Raw genomic sequence first — 21,612 nt, 5'->3', positions numbered from 1 at the left:
GAGAATCACTTTGTTACTGTCATTATCTGGAGATTAAGTATAGTTTAAGGAAATGTATATGGGTGTAGAGCTGACAAGGGGGGAACCACGATGGCTTTGATATATCAACTTGACGATTCCCCAGTTATTCAATCAAATACTAATCTAGGTATTACTGTGAAGCTATTTTGCAGTGGTAATTAAAGCTACTAATAAGGAGACGTTAAGGAATTATCCTAATTACTCTAGATCCGCCCAACTCCATAAGCGAGGTGTTTTTTTGTTTTTTGAGAGTCTCCCTCCATCACCCAGGCTGGAGTGCAGTGGCGTGATCTCAGCTCACTGCAACCTTCACCTCCCGGGTTCAAGCAATTCTCCTGTCTCAGCCTCCTGAGTAGCTAGGATCACAGGCACACGCCACCACTCCCGGCTAATTTTTTGGTATTTTTAGTAGAGACTGGGTTTCGCCATCTTGGCCAGGCTGGTCACAAACTCCTGACCTCAGGTGATCCACCCACCTCGGCTTCCTAAAGTGCCGAGATTACAGGTGCAAGCCACTGCACCCGGCCAGTGAGGCGGTCTTAAAAACCAAGGTTTCAAGACAGAAATTTCACCTGTGAAATGACAGCTTCACCCAAGCCCCTGGAGTTCCAGCCTGCTGCTGGCCATTGTCCCTTCCCACTGGCAGCCCTGTGAATTTCAGACGTGCTTATCCAGGCCCCACAATCAGAGACCAGTTATTACTTTTGAGAAAGGCTCTCACTCTGTCACCCAGAGTGGAGTGCAGTGGTGCGATTTTGGCTTACGGCAGCCTTGACCTCCGGGGCTCAAGCAATCCTCTGGCCTCAGCCTGCTGAGTAGCTGGGACCATAGCCACGCCGACATGCTTGGCTAACTTTACCTCTCCTTCTTATTGGTTCTGCTTCTCAGGTTAAATCCTGACATTAACAATGAACAAGAATGTCCACAAGAGGGCTCCCCAGCTCCCTGACTGTGCATTGGAACGCACAACTCAAGATACTTCTTTTAGGGAGAAAAATCAAGTAATAGAATATGGGACCTCTTAAGGTGCAGATGGCAACCACAGTTTCTCATCTCTTTATTTTTTTTGAGATGGAGTCTCACTCTTGCCCAGGGTGAAGTGCAGTGGTGTGATCTTGGCTCACTGCAACCTCCACGTCCTGGGTTCAAACAATTCTCATGCCTCAGCCTCCTGAGCAGCTGGGGTTACAGGCGCATGTCACCAAGCCCAGCTAATTTTTAATTTTTTTTCGAGATGGAGTCTTGCGCTGTCACCCAGGCGGGAGTGCAGTGGTGCAATCTCGGCTCACTGCAACCTCCGCCTCCCGGGTTCAAGTGATTCTCCTGCCTCAGCCTCCTGAGTAGCTGGGACTACAGGCGCCTGCCACCACGCCTGGCTAATTTTTGTATTTTTAGTAGAGATGGGGTTTCAACATATTGGCCAGGCTGGTCTCAAACTCCTGACCTTGTGATCCACCAGCCTCAGCCTCCCAAAGTGCTGGGATTACAGGCATGAGCCACTGCACCCGGCCTCATTTTTGTATTTTTAGTACAGGTGGGGTTTTGCCATATTGGCCAGGCTGGTCTTGAACTTCTGACCTCAGATGATCCACCTGCCCTGGCCTCCCAAAGTGCTGGGATTATAGGCATGAGCCACCACACCTCGCTTCATCTCTCACTTTTAAATAAACGTATTCTTCACACCCCGTGTTCAGCATTACCCTAGAACAGTACTTTCTGCAACATTCAAGTTTTCCATCTGCATAATCCAATGCAGCGGGCAGCAGCTACAAATGGCAGCTACCGGACACATGAAACCTGAAGCTTGAGAAACCGAGGAGTGGAATTCATTCATTTAAATCGGGTCCTGAGGTCTTCTTGATGCCCTTCTGCCTTCCTGCCCAGAGCTCCCATTTAATCCTTCTTTCACCTGCTTTCCCCAGGAAGAGACCCTGGGAAGAGAACAGCTCTTCCCAGGATGGTCACCTTTACCCTGAAGTCCTTCTGGTCTGAATATGGCTGTGTAACCTAGTAGCTACCATTCTTAAGATTATCTACAAATAGGCCTGCATTTGAAGTTTCTTCCAAACAAGGTGTCCAAACAAAGTCTCGCTCTGCCTCCCAGCTTAGACTCTCTGTTTTGACCCCACTATGCTGGAGGGACCGTGTATGTCTCTTCTCTTGCCTTTGCCTCTGGTTCCCTTCCCAAGGACCCAGGAAAATGACCCCAATGGATCCTCATCCTTTTCTGTTACGACACCAAACCTTGGTTCTCAAAGGCCGACACCCTTTCGCCAGGGGCCCCTGAACACTAAGGACAGACCCAGATTGTTCCAGACATACACAGGCACACGGAGTATTCTCATGGGTCACTGAGGCTTTTTATTTTGAGCACAAAACCACCGGGGATCTAGCCTGTGGCCACCCCGGAGATGACACGAGGCTCACATGACTCCAGACACTTGGTGGAAAGTGAGGCGAGAAAAACAATGATTTGGGCCAATTACACGACTGCAAAGCTAGAGCTGCCAACAGGGCTCCAGGGAGCTTGGCTTCTGCAGAAGTTCTAAGGAAGCGGTACGAACTCCACGGCGGTGCGGCGCTAACTAGCAGGGACCCCCGCAAGTGTTGGTCGGGGGCCTCGAGCTGCCTGAGCTGACACGAGGGGAGGGGTCTGTGTAGCCAACAGGTGACCGAAGGGCTCGCCTGCCCACAGCTTACTTGGCCAGGGGGTTTCTGAAGTTCCTGCCGGCAAACTTAGCCTTGCTGCCCAGCTCCTCTTCAATTCTTGGGAAGGAGAAAGGTAAAGAGATGGGGAGGAAAAAAGAAAAGTCAGACCTCAAGTTTTAAGTTTTCCCATCCTAGATGTGGTCAAAGACACAGCCCCACTCCTGGGAAGCTGAGAACACAGAACTCTCCAGTTTGTCCACCTTCTTTAAACCCTCTCAACTTGTGCTTCTCTGAGAAGCCAGATATAGAAAAGTATTTAGTTCTCCTCATCCCAACTCACCATGCTAGGTGCCCTCCACCCACCGCCCCTTCTCTTCCTCTCCTCTCCCCGTCAGTGTTGCAGAGGAGCAAAGAAAAATGTCAGCATTGCCATTTCTTGGAAGATAAAAATTCTAATGCTTTTGTTTTTTTAAAAATATTGAAGGGACAACAAATAAATGGCATGGTGAGAAAAGGAGAGTGACCTTATTAAAAGAGAAAATGTGTGAGCTGTTTGGATCTTGATGTTAAAAAAAAAAAAAAAAAAAAAAAAAGGCCAACACATTTTGGGGCCAGGCACAGTGGGAGGATCACCCGAGGTCAGCCGGACCAATATGGTGAAACCCCGTCTCTATTAAAAATACAAAACAATTAGCCAGGCATGGTGGTGGGCACCTGTAATCCCAGCTACTCGGGAGGCTCAGACAGGAGAATTGCTTGAATCTGGGAGGCAGAGGTTGCAGTGAGCCAAGATTGAGCCACTGCACTCCAGCCTGGGCGACAGAGTGAGATCCGTCTCAAAAAAATAAAAATAAAATTCCCCAGCAAAAAAAGAATGGGAGTTTGAGGCTGCAGTGAGCTATGACTGCCCCACTGCACTCCAGCCTGAGTGACATGGCAAGACCCTGTCTCAAACAAACAAAACAACAAAAAAGCCCTGCGTCTACTGTTCACCTGCTTTTTTGTATATGTTTGAAATTTTCCAGGATACAGTTTTAATGAAGGGGTAATATGGGAGAATTTAGCGGGGTGGGGGGCGGGGGGACAAGTCTCCTGGTGTTCAGGGGCTTTCCAAGGACACAGACAGGAAAGGGAGACCAGAACAGCCCCACAGCGCTCACAAGTGGAAACCCAGCCATGTGCCCTTCGGCCTTTTCTTCCTCCCTCCCAGCCCTGGCTCCACATCCACAAACAGGGGTTAAATGCGCTGAAACAGATCATATGAAGGAGCGCTCTGAAAGCTCTAACAAAGTCATGCATCAGCTGTCAAAGGGGGGTCCCATTCTTTCTCACCAGAAGAGGGCAGCACTGTGTGGAACAGGCTCCTGCCTCCGGTGGCGCTGCAGTGGGTGGGTGGGTGGGGGGAGTCTAGGCCTAACTCTGTCCTGACGTAAGCCTGCTCAGGGCCTGGCTTTCTGCACTGTGCACCTGCACCTGTACATGTTCCCAGAGCCAGGAGCTCCTGGGGGAGGGCAGTGCCTACACTGAGTGCAGGCCCCCACCTCGTGAACCACAGGCCCCTTGTTCTCAGGAGCCCTCCTTACCTGAGGAGCTGGTTGTACTTGGCCAAGCGCTCAGATCGGCAGGGGGCACCAGTCTTGATCTAGGAGAAAAGAAAGGCCATTTGCTTACAGCGGACAGGCTTTGCAGGCATTTCTGGCAGGGAGAGGGTGTGGTGTCAGAGAGAATTTCTAGAGGATCTGATGCTAGGAAAGTGGGGGCCACAACATACAGGCAGGGCCCTCATGTCCCCATTCTGTTCAGGCTCAGAAACAAGAGCACTGACTCAGGGGACATGAGCAAAACGGGGACAGACATGGAGCTTCACTGGTTTTGGGTCTTCCTAGGAAGTTGAGGTCAGAGAAGAAAGGAGGAGACGCTCATTCTTACCTGCCCAGTGCACAGCCCCACAACCAGGTCAGCGATGAAGGTATCTTCAGTCTCCCCCGAACGATGAGACACCATGACGCCCCAACCATTGGCCTGGGCCAGCTTGCACCTGGAAGCCAAGGAACAACCCAGATGGCATGACCCCATTTTCTGGTTCCACAACCCCCAGTGCCATTACCCCTCGGTGCCAGCAGGAAAGCAGTGGAGGGGCTGTTAATGGCTAAAGCTCTCCATGCCTGGGCTTTGTCAAGAGCACAGAGGAGAACCCTCACCCTCCTCTGAACTCTTCCACCCCCAGGACCTTCTTAGCCCTCTTGTCATAGTTGAAACACTGGGTTCAGCCTCCCTTGATGGGAGAAAGATTAGTGTTCTCTGACAGAGCTCTTCACAGAATACAACTACTTGCTGTGTTGCCCAGGCGGGTCTTGAGCTCCTGAGCTCAAGTGATCCTCCTGCCTTGGCCTCCCAAAATGTTGGGATTACAGGCCCCAATTGTTTAATTTACAAGGCTCCTGAGTTCAAACACAAAACCTGTTAAAATTCCAGGGAGTCCTACATTCTGGCCAGCAGGATTCCCCATCACCAGAACAAAAGGGCCCTTTTCTGATTCACGAGCCGTAGCTGCGGGAAAGCTGCTCGCCTGGGAAGACACTTACGCCTGAAGAGACTCGGTCACGGAGCCAATCTGGTTGACTTTGAGCAGGAGGCAGTTGCAGGACTTCTCGTTCACGGCCTTGGCGATCCTCTTTGGGTTGGTCACTGTGAGATCATCCCCCACTACCTGGATTCCTGCACTGGCCGTGAACTTCTGCCAAGCTCCCCAGTCATCCTGGTCAAAGGGATCTTCGATAGACACCACTAAGGAAAGGAGGGACATGCTTCATCAGTGTGATCCTCCCAGTGTGCTCCACCGCAATGCCCAGCCTTGCTTCCCCCTTGACTTGCTGCTCGCCTGGCCTCACACTGCCCAAAAGCATAGGACGGGGACGGCTCCCCAACTGATCCTTGAAACAATGTGCCCCACCAACCTACTCCTGCAGCAGGGAACAAAAGTCACCCACAATCCTGGGTATCTATAGATCTAAAACAAAAAAAAATCTGTCACCCAGGCTTGAGTGCAGGGTGCAATCATAGCTAAGTGCAGCTGTGAAATCCTGGAATCAAATGATCCTCCCACCTCAGCTTCCTGAGTCGCTGGGACTACAGGGGTATGCCAACCCCCCCAGCTACTTATTTTATTTTATTTTAGTAGAAATGGAGTCTTGCTATGTTCCCTAGGCTGATCTCAAACTCCTGGGCTCAAGTGATGCCATTTCAGCCTCTCCAAGCGCTAGGATTCCAGGTGTGAGCCACCATATGCCCAGCCTCAAAAATTTTAAGACCTGTAAGAAGAGGACACTTATTTATCTAGGGTGGTTTGAGTTTAGTGCCACTGAAAATCAGAATGGAGCCATAGACTCAGAAGTGAGAAGACCTGAGTTTGGGTCTTGGTTCAACCTTGACCAAGTTATTTAGGGTAGTGGTTAAACACACAGACTCTGGAGTCAGATTTCCTGGTCTGAATTCTTGCCCCACCATTTGCTGTGTGCTCTCGGGCAGATTATTCAACCAGCCATCAGTTTCCTCTCCTGCAGAAAGGTGGTCACAGTCTCTATCCTGTGCACACACACAGCCTAAAATGAATATTCCCAGCTCACAGGAAGCACGATACATCTCAGTACCAAGTGGCTGTTCTGATTCTGAAGGCTTGGTTCCCTCACCTGTCTAATGGAGCACAGACTGCCTCTGCTCCTGACTGTGAACAACTTATAATGCAATGTCGCTGCTGGCACCCGAGCTCCTTAGCTACACAAGAACCTCTGTGAAGCCCTGTGTATGCACAACTGGGGGCAAACCCCCTGGCGAATCCCCTACGGGAGCTGGAGGTTCAGACACACCCTCCCCATCCCCTCCTTGCAGCCATCACCAGCCAGCCAGATGCTCCAGCTGCCCTGCTGCAGGTCAGTGGCAGGAAAGGGAGATGGCACTCGGGGAACACTCACCTGGGTAGTCCTTGATGAAGGACTTGTACAGGTCAGCCAGCTGGTCAGGCGAGATGTACCTGCTGGGGTCATCGGGAGACTTGAAGTCCAGGTCATACTTCCCAGACCTGAAGAACTCGGAGGCCGCTACATCCATGCCGATGACCACCTTATCAGTGTAGCCAGCTTTCCCAATAGCAGTCTTCAGCAGCTCCAGGCCTGGGAAGAGATGGTGACAACAGGTTTGGAAAACAGGTAGGTACAGAGAAAACTTCCCTTCAACAGCTGCTACACAGGGACTGTAACACAAAGATCAACAGGTGTTCAGGCCCCAACCAGTAGTTCTGACATCAGTTACTTTTTTTCTGCTTTGGGGCAAGAAACCATGGGTCAGAGTTCTTGGTGCATACAAAATGGGAAATTCAGCTCTGCTTCCAAGAAAGCAGCCCTTCTCACTGACAAATGCTCCCAAATTTAGTGCCCAGGAACAGCTGTCCTGGCCAAGATACAGTTACAGTAAGCAGCTGAGATCAGCTGTCCCAAGGCACAGGCCTTAAATAGAGCAGAAACGGGGTCCAAGAGAAAGCCCAGTGGAGGCAGCCCGGGGTGGCAGGATCCTCCCGCCAGGCTGTGCCGTTGAGAGCTCAGGCTCAGGGTCTGCCGTCCATGGCTAAGCTGCCCTGCCAGCAGGACAGACGGACAGACACTTGGCTCCCCAAACTATTAGGTATCACTTGAGCCCAGGAGGCGGAAGTTGTAGTGAGCCGAGATTGCGCCACTGCACTCCAGCCTGGGCGACAGAGACTCCATCTCAAAAAAAAAAAAAAAAAGAAAAAAATAAGTAAAATAAAATGAAGCTCCCCTTTTCCTCCTTAAAACCGTTTGAAGGGTGTTGATTTTTACAAACTACAGGTGGAAAGAATAGATTTCCACAGTGGCAGGTGTGGACGACCCCCCAACAGAGGGAGCTGGCGCTGCAGGGCTGGGTGGGGGGGCGGTTCCCTAGCACCTTTACCTTCTTTATTCTCCAGGATGTTGGGAGCAAACCCGCCTTCATCCCCCACATTGGTGGCATCTTTCCCGTATTTCTCCTTGATGACATTCTTCAGGTTGTGGTAAACCTCTGCTCCAATGCGCATGGCTTCCCTGAAGTTTGCTGCACCGACTGGGAGGATCATGAACTCCTGCATGGCCAGCTTGTTGCCAGCATGAGAACCGCCATTGATGACATTGAACGCCTGGGGAGAGCAGAGCAGAGAAGCATGGCACTGGGTCCAGAGAGCCCCACAGGGCAGTAAGTCCCTCTGGTCCTACCATCCCCATCTAGCTCACAGATGAGCCCAAGACTTGCTTCTTGAGGAGCACCAGAGGGGCCAGGGTGCGGTGAAATGCTCACCAGGTCTCTGACTCATGTTTTTAGAGACAGGGTCTCGCTATACTGGTCTTGCCTAGAGGCTGGTCTCAAACTCTTGGGTTTAAGTGATCCCCCTGCCTCAGCCTCTTGATTAGCTGGGACTACAGGTGTGCACTACTGCAACCAGTTCACGCCAGGTCTATTTTGATAACTGCAAATTCATCATCACCAGGATAAACACTTGTGACTATGTCAGCTAATGCTCACAGCCTAGCAAGGAAAGTACTGCTGTCATTTCCTCCCCGAGCCTCCACTGCAGATAAAGGACCTGGGGCACAGGCAAGTTGAGTTACCTGCTCAAGGTCACACTTAACAAGGGGCAGAGCTGTGCTGGGAGAGTCACATGTGTTAGGATATCAAGGCATAGGAGGTCTCGGGTCCCCAACAGCAAGCTGAAACCCCCAACTCCTTGCTTGGGAAGTTCCAATAAACCACTCACCGGGACTGGCAGGATGACTTCAGAGTTGCCAGCCAAGTCAGCGATGTGGCGGTACAGGGGGACCCCCTTCTCAACGGCACCAGCTTTGCAGACGGCAAGGGACACCCCCAGAATGGCATTCGCACCAAACTTAGCTAGAACAGAAGAGAACCGAGTGGAATGAAGTCATTTCTGATTCACCAGCTTTTCTCCTGCTGTACTGCCCTGAGGGTTGTATTCTGCACCATCTCCTCCCCCATCACACCTCCATTTCACTGTTATTAGAAATACAAATAGCATTCTATGTGGACTCACCACTGCTTTTCCCCTCTAAGACAGAGCCCAACTCCGGCCAACAGTAGGAATTGCTGAATTCATTATAAGGAGCAAAGATCTTCTGAGTAACCAAACTGACAGGCTATTGTCACCTGGTTTTGCACCTGATATTCAAAAATATTTCTTTTTTTTTTGAGACGGAGTCTCACTCTATTGCCCAGGCTGCAGTGCAGTGGCAGGATCTCAGCTTACTGCAAGCTCCGCCTGGGACCATTCTCCTGCTGGGATTACAGGCGCCCACCACCAGGCCTGGCTAATTTTTTGTATTTTTTAGTGGAGACGGGGTTTCACTGGCCAGGATGGTCTCGATCTCCTGACCTCGTGATCCACCTGCCTCAGCCTCCCAAAGTGTTGGGATTACAGGCGTGAGCCACCGCACCTGGCTAAAAGTGTGATTTCTTAAGAGTAAAGCAAAGAAATGGGAAGAGACCACAGGCTCATGTAGCTCATCACTAAGATGGGCCTCTTCCTGAAAGGTTTTAAAATCTTCAGGAGACTTCATGATCTTCCCCAGTAAAGATGCCACCTCAGGCCACTCACATTTATTTTCTGTTCCATCCATCTCGATCATCAGTTTGTCAATCTTCTCTTGTTCTGTGACATTCAGTTTCTACGAGGGAGAGGGGAGAATGAGGGGTTGGTGCCACTCTTATCTGCATAGCCTTTGCTCCCCTGCCATGGAATCTGACTTTGGAACTGTGTAATATCAAAATCAATTCTGTGATGTTTGTTTTATAAGCAAAAAAAGTGGAGGACAAAAATCAGTGGGGAGACAAAAAACTGCCTTCTGCTTGCTTTGATGGTTATCAGGCATTCACCCAACAATGCAACAGAGATGGCACTCTCAGACAATGCTTTTGTAACAAAAGGTTAATAGTCTACCCAGGGAGCCCAAGAGAACTGTCTACCCAATTTACACCCAAGAGAACTGTCAGGTATGTGCTATGTAGACCACTGCTACCGAGGAACATGGCTTTCATAGGCAATAAATAAGCAAAGCTCACTGTTCACTCAAGCAGGCTGAGCCCTTGAAAGGCAGGCTCTGCTGCTCACTCTTGGCTAACCTCAAAGATGGCAAATCTTCATCCTCTGATGGGAGGCATGATTTCTGCAGGTAGTCCGAAATCATTTAGCAAAGCGTCTAATGATGGATCAAAATGAATTTTTGATGAGACTATAAAGTAACAAAACTGACGTACTGAGAACTGGCTCAAAGTAATCCAATAAAAATCAGCATTGCTTTTTAATTTTTTAATTTTTATTTTTTAAGACAGAGTCTCATTCTGTTGCCGAGGCAGGAATGCAGTGTCATGATCTTAGCTCACTGCAACCTCCACCTCGTGGGCTCAAACGATCCTCCAAACTCAGCTGGGACTATAGGCATGCACCATCATGCCTGGCTAATTTTTGTATTTTTTTTTTGTAGAGATGGGCTTTGCCATGTTGCCCAGGCTGGTCTCAAACTCCTGGCCTCAAGGGATCTGCCCACCTCAGCCTCCTAAAGTCCTCCTAAAGTGTTGGAATTACAGGCGTTAGCCACTGCACCCAGCCAAAAATCAGCATTCCATTTTAAACTAATATATTAATAACAAGGCATTATTTTTATCTATGACGTGCTTGATATAAAAAAAATGCAAAGAAAATCAACTCTGATCCCATCATGCTGTATGAGCAATTTGGTGTCTTTCGCAGCTTTGTCAAGGCATCACTGCAACAGGCAGGCAGTTACCCAAGCACACAGCTTCAGAGGTCAATTCTCACTAACAGTTTGCTATGTTTCCCTAGGGGGTTAAAAAAATGTCAGGGATCCTGCTCATCGTGTGAGTCACACTATGCAGGGGTATGAAGGGACAGAGAACAAGGTATGTGTGGAGGTGTCCGGGAGACTGGCAGAGGGTGGTGCAGACAGAACGGTAACAAGACATTTCGTCTGGGGGCTGGTCGGGCAGGGAGTAATTACACAGTGCCACAAAAGCCAGGCCTAAACCAACGAGTCAGGGACAGAGACAACAAAGGAACTCCTCCTTTTCCCTCGTGTACAGAATGAATTCACGGAGGAGAGGGACTAGATTCAAGAATAGACGGAGGCTGTGGCTGGGCTTGGACTGGGCCTAGAGAGCTTTGTTATTTTTATTTTTTGAGACAGAGTCTCTCTCTGTTGCCCAGGCTGGAGTGCAGTGACACAATCTCTGCTCACTGCAACCTCTGCCTCCCAGCTTCAAGTGATTCTCATGTCTCAGACTCCCAAGTAGCTGGGACTACAGGTGTGCACCACCACGCCCGGCTAATTTTTGTACTTTTAGTAGAGATAGGGTTTCACCATGTTGGCTAGACTGGTCTCCAACTCCTGACCTCAAGTGATCCACACACCTCAGCTTCCCAAAGTGCTGGGATTACAGGTGCCAGCCACTGTACCTGGCCCGGAGTGTTTTTAGACAGGGGTTTTCAAACCAGTCCCATCTGATGAGCTCCACAGGAATTACGGAGGGACGGGCCGAAGGGAAGGTAAATGAGATAAAACCTGCTGAGTCCGGTGGGTTGCTGGGTCCCCAGCCCTACTTCACCTCCAGCAGCTCTACTTTTATGTTTGACATACTGAGATTTCCAGATTTTACTTAACAGGAACTCCACTGTTAAAGTCAGTAGAATTATAGTAAATAATTCCAAAGTTCATGAGAAATTAGTCACCATGGACACTACCACAAACACCCCTGAGAGCCACTCTTAAAATCTGGATCTTAATTTCTTCAAAGGTCCTGAGAGTTGCAGGGGGGAAAAAAACCTCAGGGCTCGAAGCGTCTCATTCTTCTGATGCAATTCCATCTGCTCCCAAAAGTGGGGTGAGGCAGCGGGCAGGTTAGAATTATGTCATGCACGGATTGTTCTCAGGCATGACAGGGAATCCAATCGGCTTCTACAGCTCTCAGAATAAGCTCTTCCATAAACAGGAAAGCCCCTGGGCCTGGGAGACGCGCTGGTGGCATTAGACACATTAGTTATCAGGAGGCAGGTCCTACCTTGCTAACCAGGGCAGGCGCAATAGTTTTATTGATGTGCTCAACAGCCTTTGAGACACCTGGAAGGAACAATCAAATCAAATTACTGACATTAACTTTAAAAGCAGGCTTGAGCAGCATTGTTAGAGAGAACCACTGTTGAGGCCGACGCGGAAGCCCACCAAGGGACCTTCTGTGGGACCTCTTCCCCCTCTCCCCTTCCCCCCAGAATCGGAGGACTTTCCGGCCCAGTCTGAGTGCTGCTACCTAGGACCCCAGAGGGTTAGAGCCACACAAACAGCAGCTGGCTCAGAGCGATCTGACTGGAGGTTAGTTTGCAAGACCATGCACTGGAAACGCCAACTGCAGACTAAAGGCTGTTCAATCAGTTACCTGAGTGCACAGGGCTGGTGCCAGGAACTCATTAATATACTTAATGGGTCTGGAGACGCCTGCCCAGCAGAGGATGAAGAAGGAAAAATGAGAGAGACTCAGAAGAGAACCGGTGATTAATTAAGGACTGCGAGTGAGAGACAGTGAGGGGGCAGGAAAGCAGAGGAGAGCATTTCAGGGGCCATGCGTTCAATCTTCCACAAATGCTTACTTACTGAGCACTCATTACCATCAAGGCACAGCATCATCCTGCTCCGAGTAAGTCCCCACGTACGCCATTAAACAACGGTCAAATGGTAACATGTTCGTGTGTGTAGAGTGCTTCTTACAGCATTAAAGCGGGACTGAACACCCAGCACCACCACTGCGACACCAGCCCAGTGTTTCACAACCTGATTTCATCATTGTCCCCTCCCTGCAGCCTTTTTGGAGTTTTCCGGGTCCCCCACTGAGAATGCGTGATCTAGCCCTATGTGCTTTTCTGTAATTTGGCCACATGTTCTATCTCTAGAAAGGTCAATGTTGCACACACACTAAGTCAATTTGAATACAGCCAGAGGCTGGCTCTGCCACAGAGCAGGGCTCCTGTGAGTCAGTCAACAGGAAAATCAGACTAAATGACACACCTGCAGCTCACCATTCAGGGCAGGTCATTGGTTAGACCTTCCCTGGATCCTTTCTAGCCCTTGAAGAGGCTGACGATCTCTGGAGGGCCCACAGAACCCTCCTGGGAGATGGGGAAACTTTTCTTTAGTTAACAGGCCCTGTTCTCATGCTTGGGTTCCTGTCCTAACCGTGAAGGAGTATTTCGCAGATTGGGAACAAACTGCAATAGAAACAAGCATTGGAACTCTCGACCCAGAGCATGCAGGCTCGGGAACCCCGGAATCCACACACCAACTTTCCTGTCCACAAGGTGGTGCACTGCTTCCATCAACATCATGGGTCACAGCAGGTTTACCTGCCATAAACCTGCAAGTGCAAGTGCCACCCAGAGAGGACAGGACTGGGCAAGGCCAGGAACGGGGCTGGAAGCAGGGAGGCCGTGGGCTGTGGGTTCTAAGGCTTACCCTTCCCCATATAGCGAGTCTTATCATTGTCCCGGAGCTCTAGGGCCTCATAGATACCAGTTGAAGCACCACTGGGCACAGCAGCTCTGAAGAGACCTGGATGAGAGGAAAAAAGATGTGGTAGCAATTCAGAAATCCAGTTCCAGCACAATCCCAAGTCCCCTCCCGCCCACAGATGCATTTGTCATTAGGGAGCTGTTTCTTCCTCCTACCAGCTGTGTGAATTAAACGCTCTGGGCTGTTCTTCATGCCTTTCACATGTTTATGATCCTGTACTGCAGAACTTACTGCAAAGATGACTAATTCCTCTAGCAGAAAGAAAGTGTTCTACAGCAGAGCCTACATGCCACCTGGGGGTCTTGTTAAAATGCAGATTCTGACCCAGGCAAATATGCATCCCTCACAAGCTCGCGTTGGTGCCCTGTGGATTACTCCAGCAGCACTGCCCAAGAGAAATCCAATGCGAGCCACACAGGGCATTGAAGACGTTCTGGTACTTTTTTTTTTTTCTTTTGAGACAGAATCTCGCTCTATCCCCCAGGCTAGAGTGCATGGCATGATCTTGGCTCACTGCAATCTCCACCTCCTGGGTTCAAGCGATTCTCCTGCATCAGGCTCCCCAGCAACTGGGACTACAGCAGCGTGCCACCACGCCCGGCTAGTTTTTGTATTTTTAGTAAAGATGGGGTTTCACCATGTTGGCCAGGCTGGTCTTGAACTCCTGATCTCAGGTGATCTGCCCACCTCGGCCTCCCAAAATGCTGGGATTACAGGCATGAGCCACCATGCCCAGACAGGTACTATATTGATGTTAAGCATAAAATTAGGGTAATTTAACTGGCTCAGGAGGAGTATCTAGCTCATTTGTTTCAGTTTGGACAATGCTAAATGCTATTTTAGGGGTTCTATGCCCAACTGGAAACTGGCAAACAGGATGGATGTGGGGGGAAGGAATAAAGATGATAAAATGCGCAGCTTAATAAAGGTAAGAACTGAAGCAAGTCATCCTGCAGATACTGGAACCAGCCATCTGGCGAAACCTATACCTGTAACAAGGGCAATCTTTGGTGGAGGCAAAAGAACAGATGGTGTCAAGGAAGATGTTGCAGAGAAACCAACAAGATATTTCTAGCAAAGGACCCAGCAGCCTTCCCTGCCGCACTGCAGTGTGCGCTATCAACAGGTCATACTTCCTTCTTGAAACCTGCCCTGGCTCCCTACATATCCACCCTACACTGGATCAGGCAAAGACAAGATGAAAACAAGAGGCTTGGAGTGTACAGACTTTTGGTGATAATAACGTGTTCACGTATGTTGACCACTCTAGTGGGGATGCTGACAATGGGGGGGCTGCGCATGTGCAAAGGCAGTGGGTACTCGTGGGTTTATGTACCTCTGCACCTTCCGCCTGCTTCTGCTGTGAACCTAAAACTGCTCTAAAAAAGTTGATGAGACAGGGAGAGAGAGAGATGAAAGGTTCTGAGCAAGTCCATCATTTCATGTTTTTTGAAAAGGATTAAGACACACAAGAGAAAGTTCCATGCATTTCAATTTCAAAATATCCAACTCCCAACAATCTTCTAGCGTCTGGGGTCTTTTGTTGCTTAAAGTTCATTAATATCCAAGTAGAAAGTTCCATCCATTGACTAAGCAAACCACTCTTACTGGATGAAGGGAATTCTTGGCATCCTGTGAGAACCCTCAGGGTTCCCCATAAAGCCAGTGAAAAACCCCACTGTGCTTGAGAGCCCACACAGCAAGCAGCCAACTCAGGCATTCTTTTGCCCAACGAAGTCAGGCCTCAACGATCCTTTCTTCCGGAGGGGCAGGGGAAATGCAAGGGGAAGGGAAGGGCTGGGGTTCCACTGCTAGGCCTGTGACTCACAGATGGTGACTCAGCTCCGACTGGCAGTTCTCTGTGAGTTTAGCACTGCTGAGTGATTCTGCCTGAAGCTCCTTTGCCAACCTCACCCACTCTGTCCATCGCGCCATGTGCTGGAGGTAACATAGAGCTATAAAGGCACTGGATTTTCTTCTTAAAGGAAGGAGTTTCACAATTCTCTAATTTTTTCATAAGAAAACTCCTCCTATGGGGATTGACAGCCAGGTAAAAATGAGAGCCTCCGGACTATTCCAAAGCCTACAGGTAAAAACTGTCCTTGATCCTTGCTGAAGACTGATTTCTAGTCACAAAGATAAAGGTGCTATATTCACTCCTGCTATCCCTCCCCTTATCAAGAGATACCATCCTATCACACTGTATCTCCGCATTTGGTCACAGCAAGCTGTCAACCAACAACTAGTGATGGGCTCCTTTAGGGACAAGGTCTTGTGGTATCACCTTACTTCCTTACCTCACTGACTTAGGAGCCAACTTATGTGGTTTTAAGCCAAGGACCTGGCAGGATCAGGCGGGGTGGCTCACACCTATAATACCGGCACTTTGGGAGGCAGAGGCGGGCAGATCACCTGAGTGAGGTCAGGAGTTCGAGACCAGCCTGACCAATATGGTGAAACCCCTGTCTCTCCCAAAAATGCAAAAATTAGCCAGGTGTGGTGGTGCACACCTGTAGTCCCAGCTACTTGGGAGGCTGAGACAGAAGAATTGCTTGAACCTGGGAGGCAGAGGTTGCAGTAAGCTGAAATCATGCCACTGCACTCCAGCCTGGGTGACAGAGCAAGACTCCATCTCAAAAAAAAAGAAAAGAAAAAAATAAGCCGAGAAGCAGCAAGACACTGGCTCCATGCCTAAAAATCCCCCAACCCTCACAGTCAGGAATCACAACCTACTAGCATGTGCAGACAGAAAGAAAAGCTTTAACAGATTTTTTTTTTCCTAAGGCTCCAGCATTTGTAGAAAAATTTTAAAATGAAGCATGGTGGAAGGAACCATGGAAACCAAGGAGGTGGCACATACCTTTCGAGGTGAAGAGATCAACCTCAACAGTGGGATTCCCGCGAGAGTCAAAGATCTCCCTGGCATGGATCTTGAGAATAGACATGGTGAACTTCTGTAGAAGAAACACACAGTTCATGTTTTCCATAAGCCATAATGCTGCATTTCCTCACTCATTCAAGGAATCACTTCCGAGGTTCGTGGACTAGAAAGAATCAGCACTGAACTAAATACTGGATGTAGGAAAGCTGGCTAGGGTGGGGGAAAAAGCCTGCTGGAAAGCAGTGGGAATTCTCCTAATTAAGTAGTTAGGGCCTAGCTGCGGAAGGCCTTAACCTATTTATGCCTAGTGTTCCATTATTGGAACGCTAAGGGCGTGGGAGTTATTTTTATCCGACTGTTCAAGTCATTGCCAAGGTCTGATTTTTCACAAAAAGATTTGCAACCTCTGGCATAAATGGGTTAAACCCTAGCAACTGAGGTCTTGTTCTGTAAGAAAAAAGAAAAAAAAAAAAGAGAGAAAAAGCCCACAAATGTGTGTGCCCAGGGAGAATCAAATCCAAATAGAAAGATGAATGTGTTGCTGGACGCAGAGTGGCCCAGGAGCTGTCTGAAACTGGCTATTGTCATGAGTGAACAATGAGGGCTGGCATGGGAATGGAAAGGAACCAAGAACAGACATGAAGGTCACAAGCAAAACCACCTAGGGCCAAAAAGAGGGTGGCGGGACCAGGGGAAAACCTTGCTTGTAGCAGAATTAAAACAAAATAGTGAATGAAGTTTGGACATAATTCTTCAGATTAATATTCACTTAGTAGGTATTTGATCAGAAATTCTGAGTTTGGAAGTCAGGAACAATGAAGTCCTTGGACCGTGTGATCTTGGCTACTGCCACTTCCTGGGACTTTCCAATTTCACAGTACTTGGGTCTTCAGTGTTGTTATGTCATTAATGATAACATCTTTATTTTATTTTAGTTACTTTTTAAAGAGATGGCGGTCTCACTATGCTGCCCAGGCTGCTCTCAAACTCCTGGGCTCAAGCGATCCTCCCCTGCCTTGGCCTCCCAAAGCATGCTAGGATGATTATAGGGGTAAGCCACCAGGACCAGCCAATAATGACATCTAATTATTTCTTCCCAACGGGGTTTTATAATTTGTAAATAGAGGAAAGATTCTTTGAACACCAGGATACTTCAAGGGAAGGGGCTTCCTTTAACACCACCTTAAAAAAAAATACAAGAATTTCCAGTAATGAACAACAAATACCAATTCCTCAAAGAAAAACCCGTTCTTACTTTTTTCCTTGGCACTCTCCAAAGAAACTAACTGAACAACTTATAGAACTGAGGTGGGTGAGAGGAACTTAGTGTTTAAAGCCATTATCTACCTGGGCTCCCCTCCAACATCTTCTCTGGAATGTCCTGAGGTGGCAAGTGGCAGGTTTTTAACTTTCAAAATTATTTACTGAAGTCACTTCTGTGGCTTTGTTGTCTATGTAACAATGGAGTTTTATTCATTAGCCAAAAAAAGGTACTTACTTTTTACTAGGTTCCAAAAAGGCAAATTTGTTTAAACTTATTTTTAGATTTAATTTTGCATTTTGGCAAATTATATACCCGAGTAACATTTCCATCACTGCAAAAAGTTATCTCAGGCCATTTCCAGTCAATATCCCCCTGCCCCATCTCCAGGCCACCACTGTGGTATACTTTGTGTACTTCAGTCATACTTTTAAAGGCAATTTTATTAGGGTGCCTCAGTATTTTTGTTTTCATTTTAGTGACTTAAGACGAAAGTCTTGGCCGGGCGCGGTGGCTCACGCCTGTAATCCCAGCACTTTGGGAGGCCGAGGAGGGTGGATCACGAGGTCAGGAGAGGAGGCTGAGGCAGAAGAATGGTGTGAACCCGGGAGGTGGAGCTTGCAGTGAGTCGAGATCGCGCCACTACACTCCAGCCTGGGCGACAGAGAGACTCCGTCTCAGAAAAAAAAAAAGACAAACGTCTTAGGATGTGAAAATAAAGTGTGATTTTTTTTAATTTTTTGAGACGGAGTTTCGCTGTTGTCGCCCAGACTGGAGTGCAATGGCGCCATTGTGGCTCACTGCAACCTCAGCCTCCTGTCTCAGCCTCCCGAGTAGCTGGGATTACAGGCGCCTGCCATTACGCCCAGGTGATTTTTTTTTTTTTTTTGAGACGGAGTCGCGCTCTTTCGCCCAGGCTAGAGTGCAGTGACACGATCTCGACTCACTGCAGGCTCCGCCTCCAGAGTAGCTGGGACTACAGGCGCCCACCACCACACCCGGCTAATTTTTTGTATTTTTAGTAGAGATGGGGTTTAGTAGAGTAGGATGGTCTCGATCTCCTGACCTCGTGAGCCACCCGCCTCGGCCTCCCAAAGTGCTAGGATTACAGGCGTGAGCCACCGCGCCTGGTCGATTTTTGTATTTTCAGTAGAGACGGGGTTTCACCACGTTGGTCAGGCTGGTCTCTAACTCCCGACCTCAGGTGATCCTGAGGAGGCCCACCTCGGCATCCCAAAGTGCTCGGATTACAGGCGTTGAGTCACCGCGCCCGGACCATTCACAGCTTTTTTAGCTGCCCGGATGGAACCCCGAATTAGGGTCACGGTAAACGAATGGAGCAGTCAGGGCCCGGGTGGGCCTGAAAGGCAAGTGAAGCAATGGACCCTACCGCCCAGAGAAGCGCACAGAGCAGGGGAACATTGAACAGGAAGCTTTCTTAAAATACATCCTTCTTGGCCTAGCGCGGTGGCTCACGCCTGTAATCCCAGCACTTTGGGAGGCCGAGGCGGGCGGATCACCTGAGGTCGGGAGTTCAAGACCAGCCTGGCCAACATGGTGAAACACCGCCTCTACTAAAACAACAACAACAACAACAAAAAAACAAAATTAGCCGGGCGTGGTGGCGCATGCCTGTAATCCCAGCTACTCGGGAGGCTGAGGTAGGAGAATCGCTTGAACCCAGGAGGCGGAGGTTGCGGTGAACCGAGATCCGAGATCGCGCAATTGCACTCCAGCCTGGGCAACAATAGCAAAACTCAAAAAAAAAAAAAAAAAAAAAAAAAAAATCAGATCAGGCCCGGTTTTTGGTGGCCAGCCGGGGAGCCGCTCTTGCCCAACTTGGGCGAGGTCGCCTGGAGGACTTGCCAATGATCTAACGGCTCTGCTGCAGGTTCCTCAAGAGGTGCCTTCTCGGAGTTAAATGAGTCACCGCTTACTAGGCAGAAGCGCGGGCCGCGAGCGCGGGCGAGAGGCGGGGGCTACCGGTGGGGGAGGGGGCCGCAGCCTCGTGGCCATCTCCACTCTCGCCGCCCTCCTCCATTTTAGGAAGGGCCTGGCCTGAGTGGCCACCGCCGCTAAGTCTGCGTCTATCCCAAAAACCTTACACTTGGCTACGATGGAAAAGCAACTTCCACTCCCAACTCCCGCTGTGCTAAGCAGCTCGCGTGCGCAGCTCCCGACCTTCCCTGACAGTGACTCGGCCCCGCAGTCGGTAATCACGTGTTGATCTGCACTTTCCCCTCCAAAGAAATCGGGGGCCCAGCACGTGCGCCTGGCATTGCGCCCCCGCCCCGGGCCTCGGGGTGAGCGGGGGAGCCAGTTCCCACCCAGGGAGGCGGCTTGCACGTGCCCCCGACCCCGCCACGCTGGGCCTGCGGGCGCGCCGCCTCCCTCGGAGGGAAAAGAGCCCCGCAAGCCCAGAAAAGCCCTGCGCCGCCTGCCCGTTGCTCAGCCCTTCCCCAATCATTACCTAGCCACTGGGTCTCGTCGCCTAGGAGAGGAAGCGGAGGGTGCTGCAGACAGCGAGGTGAACGTAAAGCCGGCGAGGTCTCCGTGCTCCGGGTACCCACAGATACTGTCCGCGTCGCCCGCGCCGACTTCCTGCCTAGCTAAGGCGAGCCCCACCCACTTCCCGCCTCCGGGGCACGCCCCCTCAGCTCCGCCTCGCCATTGGTCGGGAGAGCCGTCACTCATTCCCTCACCTCCCGGAAAGGGGTGGGACTGCGACGGCTGCATCAGCGTGGAAAGGGGGGTGACGTCCCGCGGACTTGAGTCGGGCAGATCTGGGGGGCCCCGACTCCCCAGCGGCCCTGTAGTGGTGCGGGCGAAACTCTGGCCCCAGATAGGACCGGTGAGCCGAACTGGGGTGTGCGGAGCCGGGGCTCCGGGGGATGGCCCGGGGCGGCGTGGCGGGCATGAGAGCTCGGGTCTCCGTCACGTACTCCGAGTCCCGCACGCACTCAGCGTCGCTCTGGGGCCGCACGTCCGGCCCTCGACCTTGCTGACAACTTTGGCGGCCCGGGCCTGCCCCGCCCCTCCTGCCCCGCCCCTCCTGCCCCGCGCCGCGATCCGAGAGACCCCGTTGGCGTCGAGTCGTTGAGAGGCTGCGCGCCTCGGCCCCACTCCGGGGTTGGGGCGCTGGCCCCGCCGCAGCGCTGCGTGTCCGGGGCCACGTGCGCCGCCTGCGCCTGCGCGCTGCCCTCCAGCCGCGCCCGTCTGGCCGGGCTCCGCCTGGCACCCGCCAAGGTGACCCTGTCCCTTTCTCCTTGCTGCGGTGAGAATCAGGCCGAGACAGCCAAAGGAAGGTTCACTTTCCTTTAATTCTGCCTCATACTTTTTGAGTGCCTTCTAGGTGTCCGGCGCGCCCCCACGTGCTTCCCCAGTGTTAATTCATTCTCTCTCTAGTCCATGTCATGTTGCCTCTCAAATTTCACATCCCTCTCATTCCCATCTAGGGAACTAGATCAAACCTACCTGGATTCTTGTGAACCATTCATGTGAATTATTTGGAACTGGAATTTCACACAGACCCGGGGAATTTCTCAAAGTTCAAGACGGGCCATATTCCGTGGAATACGGAAGGAGTTGGAGTGATTTCACTTTTCTGATCAAGAACTGATGGCCATTAAAACTCAGCTCCGCAATATATCCCCCCACTCCAAGGGAGGGCTGAAATGATCACTTCGTTTTCTGTTACGGCTACTTTTATATTTTTCAACATTACTGCTGGTCTGTAAGAGAACTAAAACATCTGATTTTCCTCATTTCCTTGTAAAGAGGTGTTCAAATATGTACTTGAATTTAATTATTTCTTCTGGTCAGCTGCAAAAACTGCTTTTCTTCCTTAACCCCTAGCATTTTTATCCTCTTAGCTACAGACAGGTTTCCATGGCGTTGGTTAAAAATTAAGGCCTATTGAGACCATAGTATTTGCTTTCCAGTGAGTAAGAAGCAAGAACTTTAGGATTAAATTCAGCCAAAAAAAAAAAAAAAAAGTAAAATTTTGCAAGCAGAGTTCGTGATTTCACCAGCAATACACTAACGTTTTTGGCTACTGAAAACCACTATCCCCAGCCCCATGACTCAGCAGCTAAATCAACAGCCAACATCTCCTACTGGTAAGGACTCTAAGAAATCAGGCACTTGGTACTCTCAGAGCAATTCTA

General features: G+C 50.1%; 1 protein-coding gene across 3 annotated transcripts; it reads right to left on the bottom strand.

Moving 5' to 3' along the window:
- Positions 1-2,353: 2,353 nt before the first annotated feature.
- Positions 2,354-20,280, bottom strand: ENO1 (enolase 1). Of its 3 annotated transcripts, none has more exons than XM_016922783.4 (12): positions 19,917-20,280; positions 16,165-16,258; positions 13,248-13,343; positions 11,806-11,864; positions 9,329-9,398; positions 8,474-8,607; positions 7,636-7,858; positions 6,642-6,839; positions 5,256-5,457; positions 4,600-4,708; positions 4,254-4,312; positions 2,360-2,787 (listed from the first exon to the last, which is right to left on the bottom strand). In XM_016922783.4, exons 2-12 carry the CDS (start codon positions 16,247-16,249, stop codon positions 2,718-2,720), a joined length of 1,305 nt encoding a protein of 434 aa, XP_016778272.1. In that variant the 5' UTR covers positions 16,250-16,258; positions 19,917-20,280; the 3' UTR covers positions 2,360-2,717. The 3 variants fall into 3 exon arrangements, with proteins under 3 accessions (NP_001207708.1, XP_016778272.1, XP_016778314.1); XM_016922825.2 differs by lacking the exon at positions 11,806-11,864 and adding an exon at positions 12,178-12,236 and having other exon boundaries at positions 19,917-20,057; NM_001220779.1 differs by lacking the exon at positions 19,917-20,280 and having other exon boundaries at positions 2,354-2,787.
- Positions 20,281-21,612: the final 1,332 nt, after the last annotated feature.

This window comes from Pan troglodytes, chromosome 1 (assembly GCF_028858775.2).
Source record: "Pan troglodytes isolate AG18354 chromosome 1, NHGRI_mPanTro3-v2.0_pri, whole genome shotgun sequence".
In the NCBI taxonomy this organism is placed as follows: Eukaryota; Metazoa; Chordata; class Mammalia; order Primates; family Hominidae; genus Pan; species Pan troglodytes.
This window is presented reverse-complemented; position numbering and strand designations above follow the sequence as displayed.